Source organism: Petaurus breviceps, unplaced genomic scaffold, assembly GCF_028583685.1.
Source record: "Petaurus breviceps papuanus isolate PSGF00001 unplaced genomic scaffold, PetGlider_PUasm1.0 191, whole genome shotgun sequence".
NCBI classification, from domain to species: domain Eukaryota; kingdom Metazoa; phylum Chordata; class Mammalia; order Diprotodontia; family Petauridae; genus Petaurus; species Petaurus breviceps.
This window is the reverse complement of record NW_027185811.1, coordinates 4055667-4078523: the sequence shown is the minus strand read 5'-3', so window position 1 is coordinate 4078523 and position 22857 is coordinate 4055667. Positions and strand designations below refer to the sequence as shown.

Sequence of the window (22857 nt, the reverse complement as noted above, 5' to 3'; positions counted from 1 at the left end):
CACCCTTCCCAGGGTCATGGTCTTTTGTACTGAGCGTGAATGTCATACTGGATGGCTTATATCTGGAGTGGAATGAAGAAATTATCTGGTTTTCCCTGAAAAATCCATTGTTAGTGGGAAAAGGGGAGAGGAATAAGGCTTATGTTGTCTGCCCACACCTATATCCAAGAGCTTAGAAGAAGTATTCACCAGAACATAAGGGAATGACACAGAAAGGAGGCTGGGTTTGGTCTAGGTCTCTTATTTCCTATTTCCTTTTCTTCAGGGACTCAGGATCCCCAGGCCATAGAGGGCCTGGTCCCCTTCCACCTCTAAACTTATGATCCCTTTCTAACTTAAGATTCTGAGGAGCATAATGCAAAGTGTAATGGATCAGGATTCTTGTCCTAACAATATCGGTAACTCATAAGCAAATCATTTCATCTATTTGGGTCTCAAAATGTGGTAGCTGGGTTAGATAATTTTCAAAGTCAATTTAGCACTGAGATTTTGTGGCTAGATACATTAAGTATTCCCTCAGTCATGACTCCATTTCCTGCTAGAATCTGTCTAGCCTCTTCTGATGGGCAAGGGTCCATTAGTAGCAGGGGGTGAATAGTTGTCATGGGGAGGGAGTGTGGTGCTAAGTCTTTAGCTCAGTTTCCCAGTTATAAATGATCATACTGGTTTTTCTGAGTACATAGAATTCACTATTGCCCAGGAAAGGCAGTCCTGACTGCTTCCTTGGAGTCTGCAGTCTTTCCCTGTGGGCAGTGACTTCTAGGACACAGTGCTGGACACAACTGTGCTCTTACCTGAAGTATCAACCATCCTCACATTTCAAACACACTTCAAGCTGGCTGTCCCCCTTACCTTGCAAAACTCCCTGCAGGATATTTAGTGTAATCATGGAAATAAGCTCAGGGTGTCACTGCTAGCCTGCTGCTAATCTCACAAAAGCACCCCCCCACACAGACAGAATGCTCTGAAGTTTGTCCGGCATAAGTCTTCTCTGGGTTCCCATATCAGTTCCTTTTCTCAACCCTTCCACTGCCCTTTTGGATCTCCACTGGCCCAAAGTTTCTGCTCCCAAAGGAATTTAGTAAAAATGAGCCCTGCTCTCCCCTACTATTCTCACATATATCTAGAAACTAGGTTTTTCTTTTGTTTCTGTCTTCGAAATGTCAGGCAATGCTCAGGAGGTGAGTTAGGAAATGGGACTGACTAAACACATACATAATGTTTATATATTTATTCCCAGAACATACAAATTTTCATCTCAGAGAATAGAAAACAGAACTGTTCACAGCTAGTAATTGAGATTCAGACAGTCAGCCAGTCCTACTCTGACCCCACAATATTTGTTTAAAAAAAAATACTCCCCTTGGGCCAGGAGTGGCCTGAGTATGCAGAACATTTTCTCCCTGGCACAGCAGCTATACACAGGTCAAATGCTTTTGACTTGCTTTATAAGCCAAATGGGAAAAGGTGATCAAAGTGACCATGAAGAAAAGCTGCCAATGTCAAAAAGCCTTCATGGTATTAGTACCCCCGGATCACTCCAGGCAATGCTGCTGTGGCTAGTGCAATCAGAAGACTGTGCCAAAGAAGGTTTCATCCGAACACCCAAGGGCCTGTTCAGTCTAGGGGAAAATGACAACCCAATGCCCAACTGAGAGCCGGAGGGAAGTCTCTACTATCCTAGGAGAGCCCACAGATGGGTATGGTGAGGCCAGTTAGCAGTTGTTTGCTTTACTCCTACTTTAATCCCCACCTCTTACCTCCCCTTACAGCCCTAATCACAGGCCTTGGAACCTGTTCCAGGAATTAGGCAGGATGTTCTTAAATGCTTCCTTCAGCCTCCATCACCCAGTGGGAAGCTGAAAAAGGAGATGTGAAGGCCCAAAGGAGCAGCAGGAAGGAGCCGCGGAGCCTCTGACACCCAGGAAAGGGCGGCGGGTTAGGCAAAGATGGTCTCTTCGCGCCGTTTCTTGGTGAGGATGGTGCCCGGCTTGTGCTGGGCATCAGGGTGGTTGGCTAGCTCCGGGGGACAGGATGACACAGGGCTCTCCAGTATGGCCTGCTTCAGCTCATAGAAAACAGCAGAGTCCTCCTTGGTGAGAAAGGTGATGGCTACTCCACTCTTGCCTGCTCTCCCTGTACGTCCAATACGGTGGATATAATCTGGGGAGTGGGAAGAAGTTTATGATTAGGTACGAGTCCACTTCACCAAGATCAATAACATCTGAAGACCCTATCCTCCTTGCTACATGTTCTTTCTGTATCTGGAGTTGTGACTTGTCCTCCAGGGCACCTCATTTTTCTGGGACTGTCTGGATATGACTGCCCTAGGGGCCACAACTGAGAACGTAAGATTTTGTTTCCACATCTCATTATCTTTGCCCAACTCTTTCCCCCAACAGCCTAAGGACATTATTTTTTTTCCCCAATGGAAAGGGCACAGATCACTCGGGCATGAACAAGATAAGGTTGGAGAAGGGGCTAAAGGTCTTCCACGGTGAGGGGTGAGAGGAAGTGCCTTTGATGCTGAGTGTTAGACATGAAAATAGTGGTCAAATGAGAATGATGGGCTTGAGAGATTGTCATGGAAAACTCGGGATTGAGGTAACTTAATTTCCTTCTTACCTTCGATATTTTTGGCCATGTCATAGTTGACGACCATAGACACATCCTGAATATCGATACCACGACCAGCCACATCGGTGGCCACCAGTATGTCCTTGGCGCCAGCTTTGAGATTGGAGAGTGCAAACTCACGCTGCTCTTGCCCCTTCCCACCATGCAGTGTGCAAGCATTGTACTGCGGAGAGAAGAATGAGGTCAGAAGAGGGCATTTCATTCAGAAAAGGGCAGAATCGCTTAAGGGACCAAGAAAAGAGACACTGATCTGGAGGACAAAGCAATAGTGTTCTGAGGGGGTATGCTATGAGCAAGAATGAGTGAGAGAGTCAAATCAGCAGAGGTCGAGGAGAGGAGAGGAGTGGTCGGGTTGGATGCTGTAAATACAAGAAGAAAAGCAGAGGGGAGAATGAAGAGATCAGGCAGGACAGAGGACGGCATGAGCAGGGGAGTGTACAGAACTGACTGAGGTGGTGAAGGTTAAAAGTTCAGCAGAAGGAATACACTCAGTCACCACCACCAGAGAGAAGGAGCCTGCACTGTAAGACTTCACCCCACCCCAGCTCTGGGCTTGTTAGGTGCCTGCTCCACTTTGCATCCTCAGACCCCTGACAGGAGGAGAAGAACCTTTCCTTTGAATCTGAGTAGGACTCAAACCACAGACTGTTGTGGTTGTCATTACTAGGTTGGCCTAGCTCTCCTGACTCTGAGATCGTTTCCATCATACTGTCCTTGGCTTCTAGGATCCTGAAAAAGGGACAGAAGGGGCGGCTAGGTGGCGCAGTGAATAGAACGCCGGTCCTGGAGTCAGGAAGACTTGAGATCTGGCCTCAGACACTTGATACACTTAATAGCTGTGTGACTCTGGGCAAGTCACTTAACCCCAATTGCCCTCCAAAAAGAAAAAAAAAAGGGACAGAAATGGGTTAGAAAAGAATCCCATAGTTTGTGGCCGATGCCCATTAGTCTAGGTTTCTTTCTTCCCCTAACACTCACCCCCATCTTTTCTAGGGACTTGGCCAGCACATCGCAGCCCTTCTTTTGGTTGACGAAGATGATGATGGGTGGGTCGAAGCCTTGCTCCAATATTGCTAAGAGTTTTTTCCTGGGTTAAGAAGAAAAAGATTAGTAAAAGGTAGGATCCTGCAAATGAGCTCTCCAGCCCATTGACTGGACACTCAGAACCACAGGAAAGGTACCTGCAATGGGATGACCTACTTTTACCCCAATATAAGCTCCCCAAGACTGCCTGGGGAACAGCTGCCAAAGGAAAAATAGCAGAGCAGAGTAAGCAAACCCCATTTAACCACTTTGAGTCTTAAAATTTACCATTCTAGTCCCCTCCTCACTCTGCCTCCCATCAATACTCCACCCCCAAACCAGCTCTAGTAGCTATACCCTGACTCAGACGAGAGGTGTCTTGAGTCCTTTCCCACCCTAGTCAGCCTGCCCTTGGTACCTTTTCTCTGACTCTGACATGAGGAACACCTTCTGCTCCACACGCTCATGAGGCTTGCCTGCAGAGCCAATGTACACCACAGCTGGACGCCGCAGGTAGCTGCGGGCCAAACGTTCCACAGCTGGAGGCATGGTGGCTGTAAACATGACTGTCTGTAGGAACAAAAGACAACCATCTCAATCTCTTATCCTTTCACACCCACCTGAGTTTAACTGAAGATGCAGGACTTAAAGTGCTATGTATGAAGATTAGCTTTTTTTTTGTTTTGGAGGGCAGGGTAATTGGGATTAAGTGACTTGCCCAAGGTCACACAGCTAATAAGTGTTAAGTGTCTGAGGCCAGATTTGAACTCAGGTCCTCCAGGGCCGGTGCTCTATTCACTGTGACACCTAGCCGCCCCGAGAAGATTAGCTCTAAAATGAAATTTATGCCTTTAAATGCTGGGGGAAAAAAAGGAAAACCATAATGTCATTTAAAGTCCTTTTAAGATCTCATTTAAAGAGTGTAGGGCTCTCATGGGACTGACTTTCAGAGCAATGGTAACGATGAAGTCTTATTTGTTAGATGCTGTGAAAAACTCTCATAAGGTCTGAATGAAATGCCCTAGCCTTCTCAGCCACTGCCTAATTGTGTCCTCACCACGACAGCATCATGCCTGGTTGACAGTTTTCTCTGCCACCAACTTGGGCAAAAAAAGTGCCACCAGGTTCTTGCAGCATACCCAAATCCCCCCGAGTCCCGTGCAGAGATCCAGCCTTACCTGGCGATACTTATGCTTGCCTGACTCAAAGTTTGCCAACATCTTCTCTGGATCCTCAGCTTCATCTGTGTCTGGCTTCTGGTTGCTGACAGGCATGTGCTCAAGGATCTTCTGCACATCTGGCTCAAAGCCCATGTCAATCATTCTGTCGGCTTCATCCAGGACCACATAGGTGCAGCGACTCAGCACCAGGTATCGGTTCTCAAGCACGTCAATCAGCCTTCCAGGGGTGGCAATGACAATCTGCAAGAAGACATTCTTTTCTTCTCCTTGCCATTTACAGTCTCCCCCTAAGAAATGGCACTTCAATCCTGGGACATTTGTACCCCTGATGTATTTCAGCCCCAACTATGTCTGGCAGTGCAAACTGGCCAAAAATGATGCCCCACCAAGGCCACGTTAGATTCCTCCAAGAAAGAATGGACTAAATAAGTGAGGAGGGTGAGCAGAGGTAAGATCCAAGGGAACTTTCTAAGGGGAAAGGACGTATGAAGGTGGAATTCTACAGAGAGAGTGATAGAGGCAGGCAACTAAAGGCAGAAGGGCTAGGCCTTAGTACCCTAATTCTTCTGAGGAGATGCTTCATGCTTCCCTCTCCAACTCTGGGAGGAGAACCACAATTCAAACTTGCAAACTTATTCCCAGAGTGAGTTCAGAGGTATATATAGTGTCAATTAGCCAGATAAGACACATTACTCTTAATTCCACTAAATACCCAGAGAAGAAGCTCTCAAACAAGAACCAAAGTCTCATACAATGGAGTTGACTTGTTGGCTAAACAAACAAACCTCACAGCCCATGCGTAGTCTGAAACCCTGGTCCTCTCGGGAGATGCCACCAATGACAGCCACAGTACGGATACCTAAGGGTTTCCCAAACTTGATAGTCTCCTCTTCAATCTGCTGGGCCAACTCACGTGTAGGAGCCAAGATAATTGCATAGGGGCCCTGGTCCGACTCTTCAATCCTGTGACAAATGAAACCTTCCCATTATCATCGACCTTAGTTCGTTCTCTGACAAACCACTTCCCTTCTTCTTGTTCAGCTGGCAGGCCTTAAGGAGGTACAATCATCCTCAGGGAAGCTGGAGAATAAGGGGATTAAGGGTCATACTGTAGACTAGCAGGGCTCTCCAACTCCTAATTTTTCATCTATCTTTGGGAAGGACAGGTCTAGCCCTAGACTAGGAAGAAGAAAGTCTTTCCTATTCTTGAGGTCACTGGAACAGAACATACTAAAATTTTACTCATCAACTATTCCAGTGTTTCACACCATGCACAGTCAAGAAATTCTTCCTAATGTTTAAAGTAAGTCTATTTCTTCTTGTTCAGATATGTGATATCCCATCACAAACTAGAAAACAATTATTAAATCATCCTTCTTTATTCTGAACAGTCCCAGTTCCTTTTACCATGCTTGAATGGGAGTGAAGAGTCCTGGATGAGGAGTTAATTCTAGTGACAGTTATGTGACCCTGGATAATCTACTTCACCTCTCTGGGCCTCAGTTTCCTGTGCAGAATAAGGGGTTGGAGTAGACTACCTTGAAAGTCCCTTTCCAGCTATAAAAGCCTATATTCTGTGACCCCATCCATGGTCCTACTCCTTTGCTCTGGACTTCATTTAAGACATTCTGCAGGGGGTTGGAGAACCCCCAAATGGACCCATGTTTAAGAGGGGCCTGCTTACTTAAGAGGCAGAAAAAAGAAATCAAAGTTCATTTGTTGCCTCTGTTGTCTTCCACCCAGCTTCGCCCACTCCATCAGTTGTCACCTGTCAATTTTGGGAAGGGTGGTGATCCAGACCAACAGGGGGATAAGGAAGGCTGCTGTCTTGCCACTGCCAGTCTCAGCCACGCCGATAATGTCACGATTCTGTAGTCCAATAGGAATTGCCTGGCGCTGAATGGGTGTTGGTTCCTGCAGATATGCAAAGAAGTATCAGTATGTCCACACAGGATCATTCTACCAGGAATGTTAGTGAAGTGGGGGATACGCTCACCAAGTGAGGTTCTAAGGTAAAGGGATGTAGGAAATAAACAGAAACACCAACAGGCCAAAGCTTTTAGAAGAAGAATGCCCAGTTAGTCAGAAGAGAGCAGGCAGGGAAGGCTGAGTTCTTATAACTATGCCCCACTGGATCTCCCTGGCTCTACTCACCTTATAGCCACACTTGTCAATGACCTCCAGAATGTGTGGGGGCAGTGAAGAATCCTTCCAGGAGCGGATGGGATTGGGGATCTTACCACCCTTGGTGGTAATGCTGTAGTCTTCCCGGAAGATGCGCCAGTCTCTGTCCGTCATCTCATCCAGCTTTTTCTGGGACCAGTGCCTGTCGTCCCAGCGCTGCTTAGCTTCTTTCTTCCGAAGTTTTCGAAGTCGTGCCCTGGGAGAAGGATTGGGACCCTCACACTCACTTCTGTCGGGGGTGGGGGTACTGTATTTCACCCCGCCACCCTCAGCACTGGCCACTTACTCTTCCTGCTCTTTCTCTTCCAGGGTGCGTCGTTTCTCCATCAGGTCTCCATAGAAACGTGACTGTTCCCGTTTCTGCTGTTTCAGGTCAATGCCAGCAATAAAGCCTCTGCCTAACAACTGCACTTGGTGCCTTTCCTTGTACCTGGTAGTAGGAAAGGAAAAGGACAGGAAAAGTGGGTGTTCAGTTAGCAGGTCAGGAAGCAGAAGAGTGACAAATCTAAGCTCCTCTTCCTGACCAGGGTCTCTATTTTCCAGGAGAACAGGATAAGGAACCCTGTTTACAGTCACTGAGTCCTCCCGTTTGTTACTGATTTATTCTCACTGTTCCCACTCCACCACTTCCAGGATCATTTTCATGCACAAGGATACAAGGACCAAGAGTTCGAGTCCAAAGTCACTCACAATGGGTTGTAGTCTATAGACGTGTCCTCGGAGGCATCCCACTCAAAGACAAACTTCCTGTCGTTGAGGTGCCGTGTACGGCGCCGCTTCTTCACACCACCCAGGTAGCGTTCCTGCCAGGAAAGCAGAGCCCTGCCCATGAGGTTTGGGTTCCACCAGCCCTTTTCCCCTTCTCAGTGAGAGGCTGGCAAGGTCAGGTTATACCTTAATGGCATGCAGCTCCTTGCTCTTGTCCTTCTCTTCGCGAATCTTCTGCCGCCCTTCCTCATCCTCGTTGCCGTTAGTTTCTCTCTCCATCCTCTCCCTGCGTTCCCGGCGTTCCCGCTCTTGAGGGTCTTCTATAGGCCAGAAGAAAACAAAGTAAGGATTAGCAGAAGAGAAGGAAATGAACGGGAAAATAAGCATAGTAACAAGCAAAAAAAGAAGGAAATACAGTCCTGATACAAGGAGAATTATGCTTCATGGCAAATCTATCATTTCATCTTGCCCACATATCAAGACCCAAGAAGTCGTCATCCTTCCCTAGTCTCCCCATCATCCAATCTACATTGTTTCATCTAGAAGCACACTCACCCAGCATCTTCCTGCCCAGGTCTTGGAAGTGTTTCCTTTTCTTTCTTTCCTCCTCAATCAGCTTCTGCCTCTCTTCTACTTCCTGCTGCCTCCGTTTGAGGGCTTCAGCCTCTCTTTCTGCTTTAGAGAGGAACTTGGGCTATACAAATGATTAGCGCAGTCAATAAAGATACAAAACCATCTAACCAATGCAGAGAAAGGAAGGGGATAAACCCAGAGTTCTAGGCACCAGGACCCACGGGGAGAAACAAGTCATATATGTGAATTCTTACCTTGGCCTCAGCTTCCTCTTCAGCCTTCTTCTTGGCCAGAAGTTCCTCCAGAGATAAGGGCTGGGCCTGCAGATATTAGTGGAATATTATTGGCACATAAAACTCCCCTTTCTCTGAAGACTGTCAGTGGCTAAGGAATACAGGCAGTGAGTAAAGAAAGGAATCTGTCCATTCCCTTACTTTTGGCTTCTTTTCCCCATGGTCATCGTCTTCATCCTTCTTGGAATCTCTGTCCTTCCGGGATTTAGAGTCTTTTCCTCGGCCAGGGGATAAACTTCAAGGCGAGGGGGAGAGAAAAATCCCATGTTACCACCTTGTCTCAGGCCCTTTATTTATGCATGCTTAGATTGCGCCCCAGACAGAGTATGACAGAAAAGCTGAGGGAGAGTCAGAATGCAACAAGACCTGCCAATCAGCCACCTCTTAAGGGAATCGTGGCAAGCAAGATAACTGTTCCTTGTCTACAGTTGAACACAGACTGAATCTCTGTTCTCTATTTTTCTTGAATTTCCTCCACTAAGCCAATATGGGCAAATAAGTCCTCAACTGGCCTTTATAAATGTCAAAGCTATTTTCTTCAAACTGGTTGCAGGCATGAAAAAAATGTTACTTATCTGTAAATGAACCAAAATTAACATGAATAACTTCTTAGATCCCACAAATAGCCCTTGCAGTCTCTTTCCCATTAACAAATATTCCCTCTTCCTCTAGCCCCACCCTTTTTCTCCTGAAGTCTTCCACTTGAGGTTAAGCTATGAAGAATTTGAAATAACCTCTAAAATATCAGCATTAAAAAAATATAACATTCTTCATTTGTTTTGTACACAGGGTTTATCAGAAGAACAAGCTGAAACAGTCTTATTTTTTATTCACATGTGAATAAATGGAGGCACTAAATCATTACGATAACAAAATTGGGCAATATGTTAACTCTGGTGGTGAATGGATAGAGACTTAAAAGACTTGTATTTTTTTTTCTAAAATTATATCTAAAGTTAAAGGTTATATATGAATCTAAAAATTATATATAATAACTTAGTGTTTGATAATCCTGGGAATATAAAAAATACTTGGGGAAGAACATTCTGTTAGATATATACTGTTCAGAGGAAGCAATCTGGTAGGAATTAGGTTTAAATCAGTATCATGCACATATACCATAATAAATTTGAAATGGATACTAGACCCGACTATCAAAGGTCAAACCATAAAAACAATTAGAAGAAAATAAGATCAGGTAACTTTCATAATGAGTCTGGCTAGGAGAATTCCTACTAAAAAAGGGATAGATCTTTTAAAATAAAACAGATAATTTTGATTATATAAATTTGAAAAGATTTTACATGAACACAATCAATACAACTAGGATAAAAGGGAAATCATGGATCGGGAAAATAAAAAGTTAGCATCAAATATCTCTGATAAGCATCAGATATCCAAGATCTCTAGGAAATTAAGACAAATACATAAGACCAAGAGCCATTTCCCAATAGATAAGTGGTGAAAGGATATGAACACAAATAGTTCTCAAACAGAGAATTTCAAACTATTAACAATCAAATGAAATACTACCCCAAGTTGCTCATATTAAGAGAAATGTAAAAACAACTTTGGGGTTTCATGTCACATCAATTATTAGCAACCACATGAAATATTACCCCAAATTCCTAATAGTACAAGAAAAAAAAACCGAGGCCTCACCTCACATCCAACAAATTGTTAATAATAATAAATGATGGAAAAAGTCAAGGTTGGAGATGCTGTGGAGAGATAGGTACACTAATGTATTACTGGTACAACTTCAAATTGGTCCAGCCATTTTGGAAAGCAATTGGGAATTATGTACAGAAAGTGAATGAAACGTCCATCTCTTTGACCCAGAGATCTAACTACAAGGCATATATCTAAAGAAGGTTAAAAGTAGAAACATTTTCTGATATAGCAAAAGATTAAATTAGTGGAGCTTAGTAGCAGTCACTACATAATTTCAAATGCCTTTTTAATAAAAAGTAACACGTGAACAAAGTCACCCCAGGGGGTTAAATGCTTCACTGATTTTTATATACTTTTATGCTAATTCATATTTTTATACTACCTTCGTTTCTGAATCTATTCTTCCCCACTCCATTACCCAGAAAGCTATACCTTATTACAAATAAAAGAAAAAGAAAAAAAAGCAGTTCAACAAAACACATCAACCAAGTCTAACAGTATAGGAAACATTCCATTTTCATAGTTCCCAGCCCTGCAAAGAAAGAAGGGAGGTTATGTGCCAATAATTTAAATCTACTTTTCTATCAACTCAGGGTCATTCATCATGCAGATGCAAAGGGCCAACTGAGTTCATATGCAGTCCTTTTCCTATTTCTCAGATACCTGGATCGTTTACGGTCCTTATCTCTTCTATGTCCATCCTTGTCCCGGTCCTTCTTGTTTCGATCCCTATCCTTGTCCCGATCTCGATCTTTATGTCGCCTTTCCCTGAAAGAACAAATTTAAGGAATCATTTATGTCATTCCCACTTCAACCATAAGAATCTCCTTTTTTCCTCTCTTTCCCTTTATCTCAAGCAGTATTTTCCTTCATTATTATCCTAAAGAAATGTTCCTCAAACTAGGAGATAGGGCTCTTAGGTAGATCATGAATGAGATCTAAAGAAGTTGTGTAGATCTGTTATATTGAGGGAGAAGGAAGTTGCCAAGTGACAAACAACAGCTGACTGGTGGTGGTAATAACTACAAATGACTTAGGATAAAGGTAGGGTGTAGAAACAGAGCTGGGCCAAGGCATATATATGCACTTTGGGCAAGATTTGAAATTTTCCATCATCTCTATTAATGAAGTATGAACGCAATTATACTTCTCAAAAGACTAGTTTATAGAGCTATAACAAGAGCAGCACAACAAAATTAGTTACTTATATACACTTAATAATAATTTTTTTTAAGCAATCGGGGTTAAGTAACTTGCTCAAGGCTACACGGCCAGGTGTTTCTGGGTGGGTGCTAAGTGTCTAAGCCCGGATTCGATCCCAGGTTATCCCGACTCTGGGGCCGGTGCTCTTACTCACTATGCTACCTGGCTGCCCCCCATTTAATAATAATTACAATACTTTCTTTGCTTTTAATGGCTGTAACATCACTGGCTATGTCATTCAGATGTGTTTTGCAGTGCTGTATCAATGAGCACCTGGTCTATAGTCTACATTCCATTGAAATCTGCAGTTCTTTCTCAGCTTTCCCCACTACAGACCTCTAACACACAAAGTACACAGCAACAAAATATGATTTACAGAAACATCTGTAACACTTCATTTGTACTGTGCTGTACCAAACAGAACTCTCTATTCTAAACTGCCTTAGGACAGAGACATCATTTTTACATGTTTATTGAATTCAACTGAATTAAATTCTCACTGGTGTTACTTTCCACAGGAGCCTCTGAATCTTCATTTTAACATATATAATTAAACTTAACACAAAATAACATTACGTGTGGGCCTCTGCAACAACCAAGTTTTCTAGCCTTAAAATTTACACTTAGAAAAAATGTTAAAACAAGGTCCTCTATTTCCGGTCCCACTCCCCCACCCCTTTTTACCACAGCCTAGTTGGCTGCCTGCTGTGCTTTTCCCAGGTCTAACTCTTTGACAAATGCAATGTGGAATCATGGGAGCTATCCCAGTGGGCATGAGCTGGAATCTCCAGTTCTTTCCCCCCTACCAGGCACATTTACCTTTCTGTAGACTTGGACCTGGAACGTGAACGAGAATGGCTGCCTCCTCGTCGTCGGTCCCTTGACCTGTGACGCTTCCGATCTTTGGAAGGGGAAGACTTTCGATCTCTGTCCCTCTCCCTCTCTCTATCAGGGGACCGTGACCTTTTCCTCTCTTCCTTGGAAGGTGATGTATCACGGTCCTTCTTATCATTCAGCTCTCCTGCCATCTGTTGATGTACAAGTAGTGATGGTGAAGAAACAGGGTAGTGCTAAACCACAAAAACATCTCACATTGGACATCGAAGGACAAAGCTGTGTCAGCTTGCCCTACCTGGACCTGAATAACATGTCTAAGGCCAGAGAGAATGCTTGGGAGGAAAAATTAAAAAAAAAAATAATAGTTAACATTTATTTAATGCTTTATGGTTTATAAAGATAGATACACACATACATACACACACTCTCATTTGATTCTTGTGACAACACTGTGAAGTAGATGTTACATTTTATTTCCATTTTAGAGACGCAAAAATTAGGCCTGACAGAGGTTAAATAATTATTGCACAGGGTCACACAGACACTAGAATGTGTCTAAGGCAGTTTTTGAACTCTCAAGTCTTTCTGACTCTAAGCCCAGTACTTAATCCTACCACCTAGCAACCAAAATCTAAAGAAAAACTTAAAAGTTTGAAATTACAATCCATAAGGCTGGTGATTGCAAAAGAAACCTGGTTTTGGACACTATAACTCACCTTAGATCACACTAAGAAAACAGTACCATGCAGGAAAAAAGGAGTCCTGGGGTTCTATTCTCCATACTCAGACAGATCTCACTCTCCTAAGGACCTGAGACTTGGAAAGTAATACTGCTATTAGGGCCAAACAGATCTCACTGACTGGTTCAACTGTCATTCTGTCTGCATTACATTACCTTATCTCATTGAAGGGCTGAGCAAAAGTGATTCTGTTCCCCCTTTTGCCTGGGGGACTCTCAAGTCCCAACCTAAAGAGAACACTGTCACTTTTATTCACTGTGGCTCAGTGTTCCCAAATGCCACTTGATTTACCAAACCCACTCCAAGTACTCATAAAGTGGGATTTCATCCTCTACAAGTTTAGATCATTGGCTCCCTAACTTCTGACCATAAAACTTTTCAGCCTTATTTCATACCATACATTCAAAGTGCTGGAGGGGGCTGTAATCAATAAATGTATAGGGGCAAGAAGAGAAAAATCATGAATACTCTGTAATGGTCTATATCACTAGATCTATTGACACCGTAAGGAAGTATGCTGGTGACTATTCCATTTTATACACCAACATTTGTAAAAATGAGGGAGCTGGATTTCTCTTTGAAGTCCCTTCTAAATCTAGATCTATGATACAATAACTCTATGTAGCCCCCAAAAAAATTCTTGGGGCAGTTACTGGTCTATAGGGTTTTCTCCCTGTTTGAAGTAGCCTTTGCTCTACAGGGCCAAGTGGTGGAGGTAGGAGGGCTGTGGCAATCCCTTCCCCAACGAAGCCCTACATTTAAGATACCAGACCTCTTCAGAGTGACAACTGCCTCTTGTCTCGGTAGTGCTTGTGCATAAGTCAGGGGAGCTGTGTCCTCGACCAAGCTGAGGTTTTAGATTGCCTTCTCTAGAGTCTAAGGACACTCAACAAACATTCCTGAGTTACACTGATTCCCTGATTCTTTCCCTCCTTTCGTTTTTCATATAATAAGTTATCAAGTGTTATTGATTCTACTTTTCTAATATCTGTCCCCTCTTCCCTATTTCTATTACAAATACCCTAGTTAAATATCAGCACTCACTGTCACCTGATGCCTAGACCAGCAGTCCCTAAAGTGGAGTATACAAAATGATCTACTGGGGTAACTTATGTGAAAAATGAAAGCAAGAACTGGCTCAGAGAGGGAATAACATATACATTCAACTGGGTATAGAAACCTATCTAATCCTATAGGAAAGTAGGAGGGGAAGAGGATAAAAGGGGGAGAGGGTGCTCATAGAAGGGAGGGTAGATTGGGGGAGGCAATAGTCAGAAGCAAAACACTTTTGAGGAGGGACAGGTTGAAAGAAGAGAGAGAATAGGATGGAGGGAAATACAGTTAGCAATCATAACTGAAAAAAATTTTGAAGTTCCTTTGATAAAGACCTCATCTCTCAAATATATAGAGAAACGAGTCAAATGTATACAAATGTCATTCCCCAACTGACAAATGATAAAAAAATGAACTTTCAGATGAAGTTCTATCTATAGTCATATTTAAAAAATGCTCTCAATCACTGTTGATTGGAGAAATGCAAATTAAAACAATACTGAGCTACTACCTCATACCAATTAGAATGGCTACTAGGACAAAAAAGGAGAGTGATAAATGTTGGAGATGGATGAAAACTGAGACCCTAATGCACTGTTGGTGGAGTTGTAAACCAACTCAAACATTATGTAGAGCAATTTGGAACTATGCCCAAATATTTATAGCAGCTCTTTTCTGGTGGCAAAGAATCGGAAATTGAGGGGATGCCCATCAATGGGGGAATGGCTGAACAATTTGTAGTATATGATTGTTATGGAATACTATTATGGCATAAGAAATGATGAGCTTTCAGAAAAACCTGGACTGATGCAAAGCAAAATGAGCAGAACCAGGACAACACTCTACAGAATAACAGTAATATTGTAAGATGATCAACTGTTAATGACTTAGGAATCTCAGCAATATAATGAGCCAAGACAGCTCTGAAGGACTTATGAAAAATGCTTTCTATCCCCAAAGAAAGAACTGATGGAGTCTTATTACAGATCAAAGCATACTTTAAAAACTTTCTTTATTTTTCTTGTTTATTTTGGTCTATATTTTATTTTACAACATGACTAATATGGAAATGTTTTGCATGATTACACAAGTATAACCTACATCAAATTGCTTGTCTTCTCAATGAAGGGAGTGGGGAATGATGAAGAGAAATTGGAACTCAATTTTTAAAATAAATGTTAAAAAGTGTTTTTACATGTAATTGGGAGAAAATAAAATATGAAATTAAAAAAATGACTGAAACTAAACATGACTAAAAGAGAACTTATCTTTTCCCCAAAACCTATCCCTCTTCCAAACTTCCCTATTTCTGTCAAAGGCCCTACCATTTTTCTAGTCTCCCAGGTTCATAATTTTGGGAATTATCTTGGATAACTCTTCTTCTTACCATATATCCAATTAGTTACCAAATCTTACCCTTTCTATCTCTACCACATCTCACTCCCGACTTTGTTATAGGTATTCACAGTTACCACCTTAGTTCAGATCCTAATCACATCTCACCTAGACAGTCTCCTGACTGGTTTCCCTGTCTCAAGGTGCTCTCCACTTCAGTTCATCCTAAACAATGCCACCAAAGTGATGTCCTTAAGCATAGATCTAAATATGTCACTCCCCTACTCAATCAATTCCAGTGGTTTCCCTGCCTCTGGAATTAAATAAAAATTTCTCTATTTAGTTTTTAAAGTTTTCCACAACACTGTCCCAAGCTATGTTTCTTCCCTTACTATATATTATGTTCCCCCTCATGTACTATGAGATCCAGCTAAAAATTGGCTTTCTGTTTCACAAATATGACATTCCACCTTTCATATCCAAGTCTTTGCACTGACAGTCCCTGGAATGCATTATCTCCTTTTGTTCACTTCAAGCTCCTTCAAGAAAGTGAAAACAATGAATGCCTCTCTTCCATAGGAAAATTTTGAAGATTACCTGGCAAGATAAGGTACTAAACAACATGGTCCTTTCTCAAGCTGAACTGCCAAGTACTATAACTCCATATGCCCAAATGCCAAATGTATGTTTACCTAAAAGACTATTTTACAGAGAATTCAAGCAAAGCAAATGCTTACACAGAAATCAGAAGGAATACAAGGACACCCTCTAGATCTCTGAAGAACTTTAGTATCAATTGTGGGACACAGGAGACATAGGCATCCTGCCTGAATCAAAAACATTGTGCTCTATGAGCAAAGCAGAATCACAGTAGCAAAAGAAAACACAAGATGCACAAATCTAGAGATATCTCCATCCCAAATGTTCAAAGGAACTATTGTCTGACCTGTGGTAAAGCCATCCAAGACTGCCAGTCAAACACACTGTACCTTGACCCCAATGTCCTATCATTGGTCCTCTTTGAGTAGGAGGGATGAACAATTCAAACAGCTTTTCCATAAAGTCTTTCCTAATTCCAACTGCTAGTATCCTCCCTCACAAACTGTCTTGTATTGAACTACTTTGAATTTATTCTCTTTTGCACAGTCTTATACTATATGTAATTATTGTCTTCTCTGACTTCCTTGCAAGTACAAATTATTTCATTTTTGTATTTGTATTTCCAAGGCCCACAACAGCTCCTGGTATATAGCAGGTACTTCATACGTGCTTAGTGACTGATATTAGCTAATGATTGTATAAAGCTGTCACAATAAACAAAACATTAAAAAAACCTTTAGCAGCAAAAATGGTAGGTTTTCCACCTACAAAAACTCTCATGCTTGCATAACTAAAAAAAAAACCTGGAAACAAAATTTTCTAACCTATTTAAAAAAGTGAAGAGTTTCAGTGGGTTTTAAATGCATTTGTTAAAAATACAAACATGGGGTAAGGGAGAATGAGGAGCTGAGCATAACTCCTGATTAGTTTGTAAGAAGTGATCACTATAAAGGAAGATGGAAATCACTAGCCAAATTTCAACAAAAATGTATGCATGATTGGTAGAAGTGACTAAAAAATGTCTATCATGATTCAGCCTAAGTATAGCCAATGATGCACTACTTCCATGTGGATCTCTACATCTTTCGAAGCTTCTTTTCCAGCTGTGATAGTCATTAAAAGCAAATATTAAAATATACTGAACTTAGAACTAAATCTTCCACCAAAAATCAGTGTTAAACCAAGATTTAAAATAATGAGGAACAATACAATTTGGTCACTAAAAATATCACTTAAAAGGGATTTGTTTTGGTATCATTAATAAAGTTTATGTCATCTTTTTAAAATTTCCACTTTTGTGCCTGTTTTATTATACATGTGTATATAAAGTACCAGTATGTAATACATGTGAAGAGAGGTACATGATGGGGGCGGCCAGGTAGCACAGCGGAGTAACCCCAGTGTCGGGATGAACTGGATCAAATCTGGGCTCAGATACTTAGCACCACACCCAGAAATAACTGGCCGTGTAACCTTGAGCAAGTTACTTAACCCCGATTGCTTTAAAAAAAAAAAAAAAAAAAGAGGTACATGATGGCAGTAATAATTTACAAATAGGCTAGGAACTAAACCTGTGATTTCATTTTAAAACAAATATGCATATACTGGGTGTCCTCCAGAGTCATACACTGATAAGAATATGAATTGGAAAAAAGTTTGGAGATCACTGTCCTAGGCTTTGCAATAGCAAGTCTTCCTACCTTTATTCTCACTTCTTTCATATTCATTCTTCAGGTTGCTCCCAAACTAACCTTCCTTGTTATGTCATTCTTCTGGTCAAAACCTTTCAAAGGTTCTCTATTGCAACCTACCAAATAATGTTCACACTCCTTTGCCCAGTATTTAACACTTTCTTCAACCTTTTCAGGACCCCAGCCTCTGCTCCTGTCAAATTGGCCTATTTGGCATCCCTTATGGAGGCTCTTAAGTTTCTGGGGGGGGTTTTGGCCACATTCTTTCCTATGCCTGGCATCATTCTCACCTATACTTTCTTTTTTAATGTTAATACTTTTGTATTAAGTAGTTTTTTACTTATATCTTTTGGTTTAAATTTCCCCTACCCCCTTCCACCTCCTTCACCTTCCCGGAGAGCCAACCCTTTATAACAATCTACCCATACTTTCTGAAGTTGGAAAAGCAAAACGTGTCTTCCCGGATGCAACTGGTAAATGTCTTTTTCACACTTGGGCTTCTTATGCATTTATCCAGCATTAGTCATCTTTGCTAAGGGCCACTACAACCCCCCCGGAGGACGGAGGTATTCTCCGATCTAAACTTTTGACCTCTCCCCCCTTTCTCGCCCCCCCGGCCCCCCCCCCCCCCTCGCCCCAAGACGGCCCGGGCCGGACCCTGCCCTCAGCCCTAGAGCCGGCTGTAGTTCATACCCGTGCGTGCCGAGCCAGGCACTCTGATAGGCATGGGGAGCGGATGGGGGAGGGGGGAGAAGGGTGATCAATGTCCTAGTGCCAGGGCCTGGGGGCCTGTGGACGAGCCCCTTCCAAACGGTTCCCGGTCTGCAGAGCCCAGCACGCATCAGAGGCAGAAGCGGCCGCCGCCTCCTGCAGCCCATCTGGGGCAGCTCCCCGAAACTGCAGGCAGGCATCACCACGGAAGGTCCAAGGGATGCACCCCGTCCCCGCCCTCCAGAGCTTCCTGTATCCCCAGGGAGCCTTCGCGAGCCCCACTCCCGTTCCTGATTCCCCGGGGATTGGGGGCGTCGGAGGCCCCATCTCGTCCTCGTTTCCAGCGAGCCCGGGACTCACCACACCGGTGCTGAACCGCTCGACGCGGCCTCAACGTCGCAGAGGGACCGCCATTTTTCCCGGTTCCTGATCACCCAAACGGCACCTGGGGCCGCGCGCCAAGCTGGGAAAGCGAGTCCCCGGCCTCTGGGCCTTAGCTTACTACACGAACCGGAAAACTACCATTCCCAATGTGCATATCGCGGGCGTTCGGTTGAGGGGGCGGAGCCGCTGGGCAATGTGGGTGTCCCAGGGCGCCTCCTAGAGGATGGTGTAGTACCCTGGATATACTAAGATAACACTTGAGTCTTGCTTGCTCTGGGGTCCCACAATGAAGAATTTAGAGCTAAAAAAGGTCTTATCTGGCGTGATGCCCCACTCCTTCTTTTTAAAAATGAAGGAAGTGGAGCCATTTTTATTTGCCTAGACAGGCAGAGTTGTCATGCCACCTGTTTTGCAAAGCCCAAAGACACTTTGTATGGAAGTATAATCATGAAGTTCAAGCTCCAGGTCCTTTTTTTTTTGGGGGGGGGGGGGGAGGCAGTCTTCATTCATGAAGCACTGGGCACATCTTCATCTCTTTAAATAGTCCACCCCACCCCCCCCAAAAAACCCCCAAAACACAGAGCAGTTCGCTTGCTTTCTTGTGTGGCCCAAGGGGGTGTGGGCTGCTACCCTCTGCGTCTGCGTCTTCATCACACCTCCTAGACCTGGAGATGTGACAGTGGGCTTTCTTCTGCCTGTGTGTGGGGCCAGATCGAGAGTCTCTCCAATTCTGTGATTCCTTTACATTAGTAATGGAGGCTGGACAAAAAGGGAGAGGGGGAAAAAGGCAGAGAATGATCTAATTAGCCTTCCAAGGACCTTCAACAGCCATATGGGGTTGGGAATATGAACACATAAGGCCAAGGACTAGGGGACACTGAGAAAGAACGATTGGAGAAGGTAGAGTTTGGGGCAAAGGAAATTAAAGGGAAGGAATGGCGTTGTGGGAGGCAAAGATAAAGGGGGATAAAAGAGGCTTATATATCATATATAATTATAATATATCTTATGCTATATAATAATATAACATGTATACATAAATAACCCTACAATTTCATTGGTATCTCAAGGGGCAAGGCTTCCAGGGTGCCTATTTTCGAAAGGCTTCCTGGACCTAGTCTTTTTTTTTTTTTTTAAAGCAATTGGGGTTAAGTAACTTGCTCAAGGTTACACGGCCAGGTGTTTCTGGGTGGGTACTAAGTGTCTGAGCCCAGATTAGATCCCAGGTCATCCCGACTCAGGGGCCGGTGCTCTTGTGTTACCTGTGCTACCTGGCTGCCCAGGACCTAGTCTTTTATGTATCTGGTGTCTGTAGTTTCCACATTCTCCAGCTTGTGGCTCAGCCTTCATTCTGGTCTAGGATATTACTATGCATGGATTCTCTGCTCCTTGCTCTTGGTTTACTCTCTTACTCCAGAGCTGGACTCCTTGCAGGTTCTCTGTCGAGTACAGGATCTTTTCTCCTACACCCACATGCTACTACTACTGTAAGATTTTGCTTGGAGAAAGATCCCTTCTTTGTACTCTGAAAGAAAAAGTGAAGACCAACTTTTCTCAGAGTTGTTTTGATTTACTCCTGAGATGCTATCAAATTAAATTAAACTCTCTACAAACATTATCTCCTTTTTATCTCCTTGTGATAGCCCTTGGAGGTAGATACTACAGGTATTATTATTACTTCTGTTTTAGTTTATTTTACTATTTTACTTTGTTTCTGAGGAAACAGTCTCAAAGATGTTAAATTTTAATAAACTTGCTGTATGTAAGGAGTATTTTGTTATCCTTTTAGAGTCTAGTTTCTCAGGATTCATGGCCATGGCAATGTCTAGTTTCCAGGTGTTAGATAACTCCCAGAGTAGCCCCCAAGGATTCTAGATAGTAATTTCTAGAATCACAGACAGTCCTATTTCGACTGCACCGTGAGATACTGGGGTGATATAACTGATATTTACTATGCTTGCGCAGAATGATGATATTGCTAAAGTTAACTTGTGAGCTTAATGTTGGCAAGATGCCTTCTTTGTGTGTTGCCCTATAAAGCAAATGGGCAACCAGTCAGTGAGTGGGGGAAACCATGAAGAACCCATGGGGGGATCCATAGGGGAATCCATGGGGGAAACTATGGGTAATGAATATAGGAATGCATGTACCTGCCTCAACGAGCCCCGGTTGAGGCTTGAGGGGATTTAGGGGAGTGCACAAGTGTGCCTGTCTCCATTGATCCCATGGAGACCTAGGGGTAGTTGCCTCGCCCTTCCCACTGGTCCCTGAGAGAAGGGTGATTAGGGAATGCTGTAGGAATTGTACTCTCATTATTGGCAACCGTTTAAGAAGACTAGACTAGAATAAAGCGGATTATTAACCCCTCCAAAGGTGTCTGCCTGTCTGACCAGATTGAGAGTGAACCTGTTAGAGGCTGGAATCCCAAACCTCCAGTGCCTCCTCTGTGTTATCTGTGAAACACTTGCCTTTTGAAATTGTTCTGTGGTGTGAGTCACAGGTATTATGTTATCTTTATGAGTTTAGTCTATAGCTGAAGAAAGCTTTTTCATTTTAGGACATTTGGTATCCTTTTGGCTTCACTGTACATTCAGACTCTATTAGTTTCTGGAGATGGATAGCATTTTTTAAAAAATCATGAGCTCTATGGAATTGTCTTGGATCATCATATTTCTAAGAATAGTTGATCACAGTTGATCTCTGTACAACATTGCTGTTACTGTATATAATCTCCTGTTTCTGCTCATTTCATTTTGCATCAGTTCAAATAAGTCTTTCAAAATTTTTCTGAAATTATCCTGCTCATCATTTTTTATAGTATTCCATTACAATTATATACCACAACTTGTTCATCCATTCCCCAATTGATGGAAATCCCCCCAATTTCTAATTCTTGGCCACCACAAAAAGAGCTGCTGGCATCTGGCTGTAATATTCCTGAGTGTTTTCATTTTGGGGTCTTTTTCAAGACATGATAGGTGGATTCTTTCAGTTTCTATTTTCCTCTCTGGTTCTAGGATATCAGGGCAGTTTTCCTTGATAATTTCTTTTTTTTTTTCTTTTTGGAGGAGGGAAGGCAGGGCAATTGGAGTTAAGTGACTTGCCCAAGGTCACATGGCTAGTAAGTGGTAAGTGTCTGAGGCTGGATTTGAACTCAGGTTCTCCTGACTCCAGGGCTGGTGTTCTATTCACTGTGCTTCCTAGCTGCCCCCTTGATAATTTCTTGAAATTTGATGTCTAGGCTCTTTTTATGATTGTGACTTTCAAATAATCCAATAATTCTTAAATGATCTTGCCTGGCTAATTGCCTGTATATCTTATTTCCTGGCTGCATGTAAAAACAGTTTTTAACATTTGTTTTTAAAACTTTGAGTTCCTATGGTCAGATTCTTTGTTTTTGTTTGCTCATTTTCCCAACTCATTCTTGACTTTTAATTTTATGTTAAAGTTGGACTCTGCTGCTAAGGTGGAAGAGGCACTGTCCCAAGGTTTTGGTTTTTTTGTACTGCTGTTTTCCGAGCTAATTCTGGGGACCTGTAAGCGTTCAGTTCTTCCAAGGTGGTACGATATAAGGAGGGGCATGATCACTGCTCTGCTGGCCTGTGCTCTGGTCTGTGAGCAACCACAAGCACTCTTTTCTACCCTGGACCACACTCTCTAATGTACTTAGTGCTCCTCCTCACCCAGGACTGAGAACTGGGTCCCCATTTGGCAATGCAACAGTGTCCTGCACCCAGTGCCAACCAAGAGTCTCCCATAATCTTATTCTGATTAGTTGTCTGGCCCCCTTACCTTCTGTGGGCTGAGAGCTCCAGGAGTCGTTATTGTTTCAGTTGCCCCCAAAGGCCTACATTGTTTTACTGGGACTTGGTTTCTTGTTGGCTTGTCTAGGCCCCTGCTCCCTCTCGCACCTCAGTGAGACGGACCTTTCCTGTTGACCTTTTGTCTGGGGCTGCAAAATTGTTCTATCTCATCTTTGTGTTGGTTTGCTACTCCAGAATTAGTCTTAAGGTGTTGTTTTAAAGTTATT

General features: G+C 42.9%; 2 protein-coding genes across 5 annotated transcripts in view; both read right to left on the bottom strand.

The window, feature by feature from the left end:
* Positions 1–22857, bottom strand: part of KANSL2 (KAT8 regulatory NSL complex subunit 2) — a 295431-nt gene that overhangs the window by 238559 nt on the left and 34015 nt on the right. The gene's annotated exons all lie outside the window — the stretch shown is intronic.
* DDX23 (DEAD-box helicase 23) lies at positions 1213–18972 on the bottom strand. Its single transcript, XM_069092637.1, has 17 exons — positions 18804–18972; positions 12296–12504; positions 10937–11041; positions 8741–8834; positions 8561–8626; positions 8289–8427; positions 7920–8053; positions 7716–7828; positions 7312–7455; positions 6996–7221; positions 6610–6755; positions 5627–5804; positions 4839–5081; positions 4079–4230; positions 3616–3724; positions 2626–2800; positions 1213–2163 (listed from the first exon to the last, which is right to left on the bottom strand). The coding sequence occupies exons 2-17, from the start codon at positions 12502–12504 to the stop codon at positions 1940–1942; spliced, it is 2457 nt and encodes an 818-aa protein (XP_068948738.1). The 5' UTR covers positions 18804–18972; the 3' UTR covers positions 1213–1939.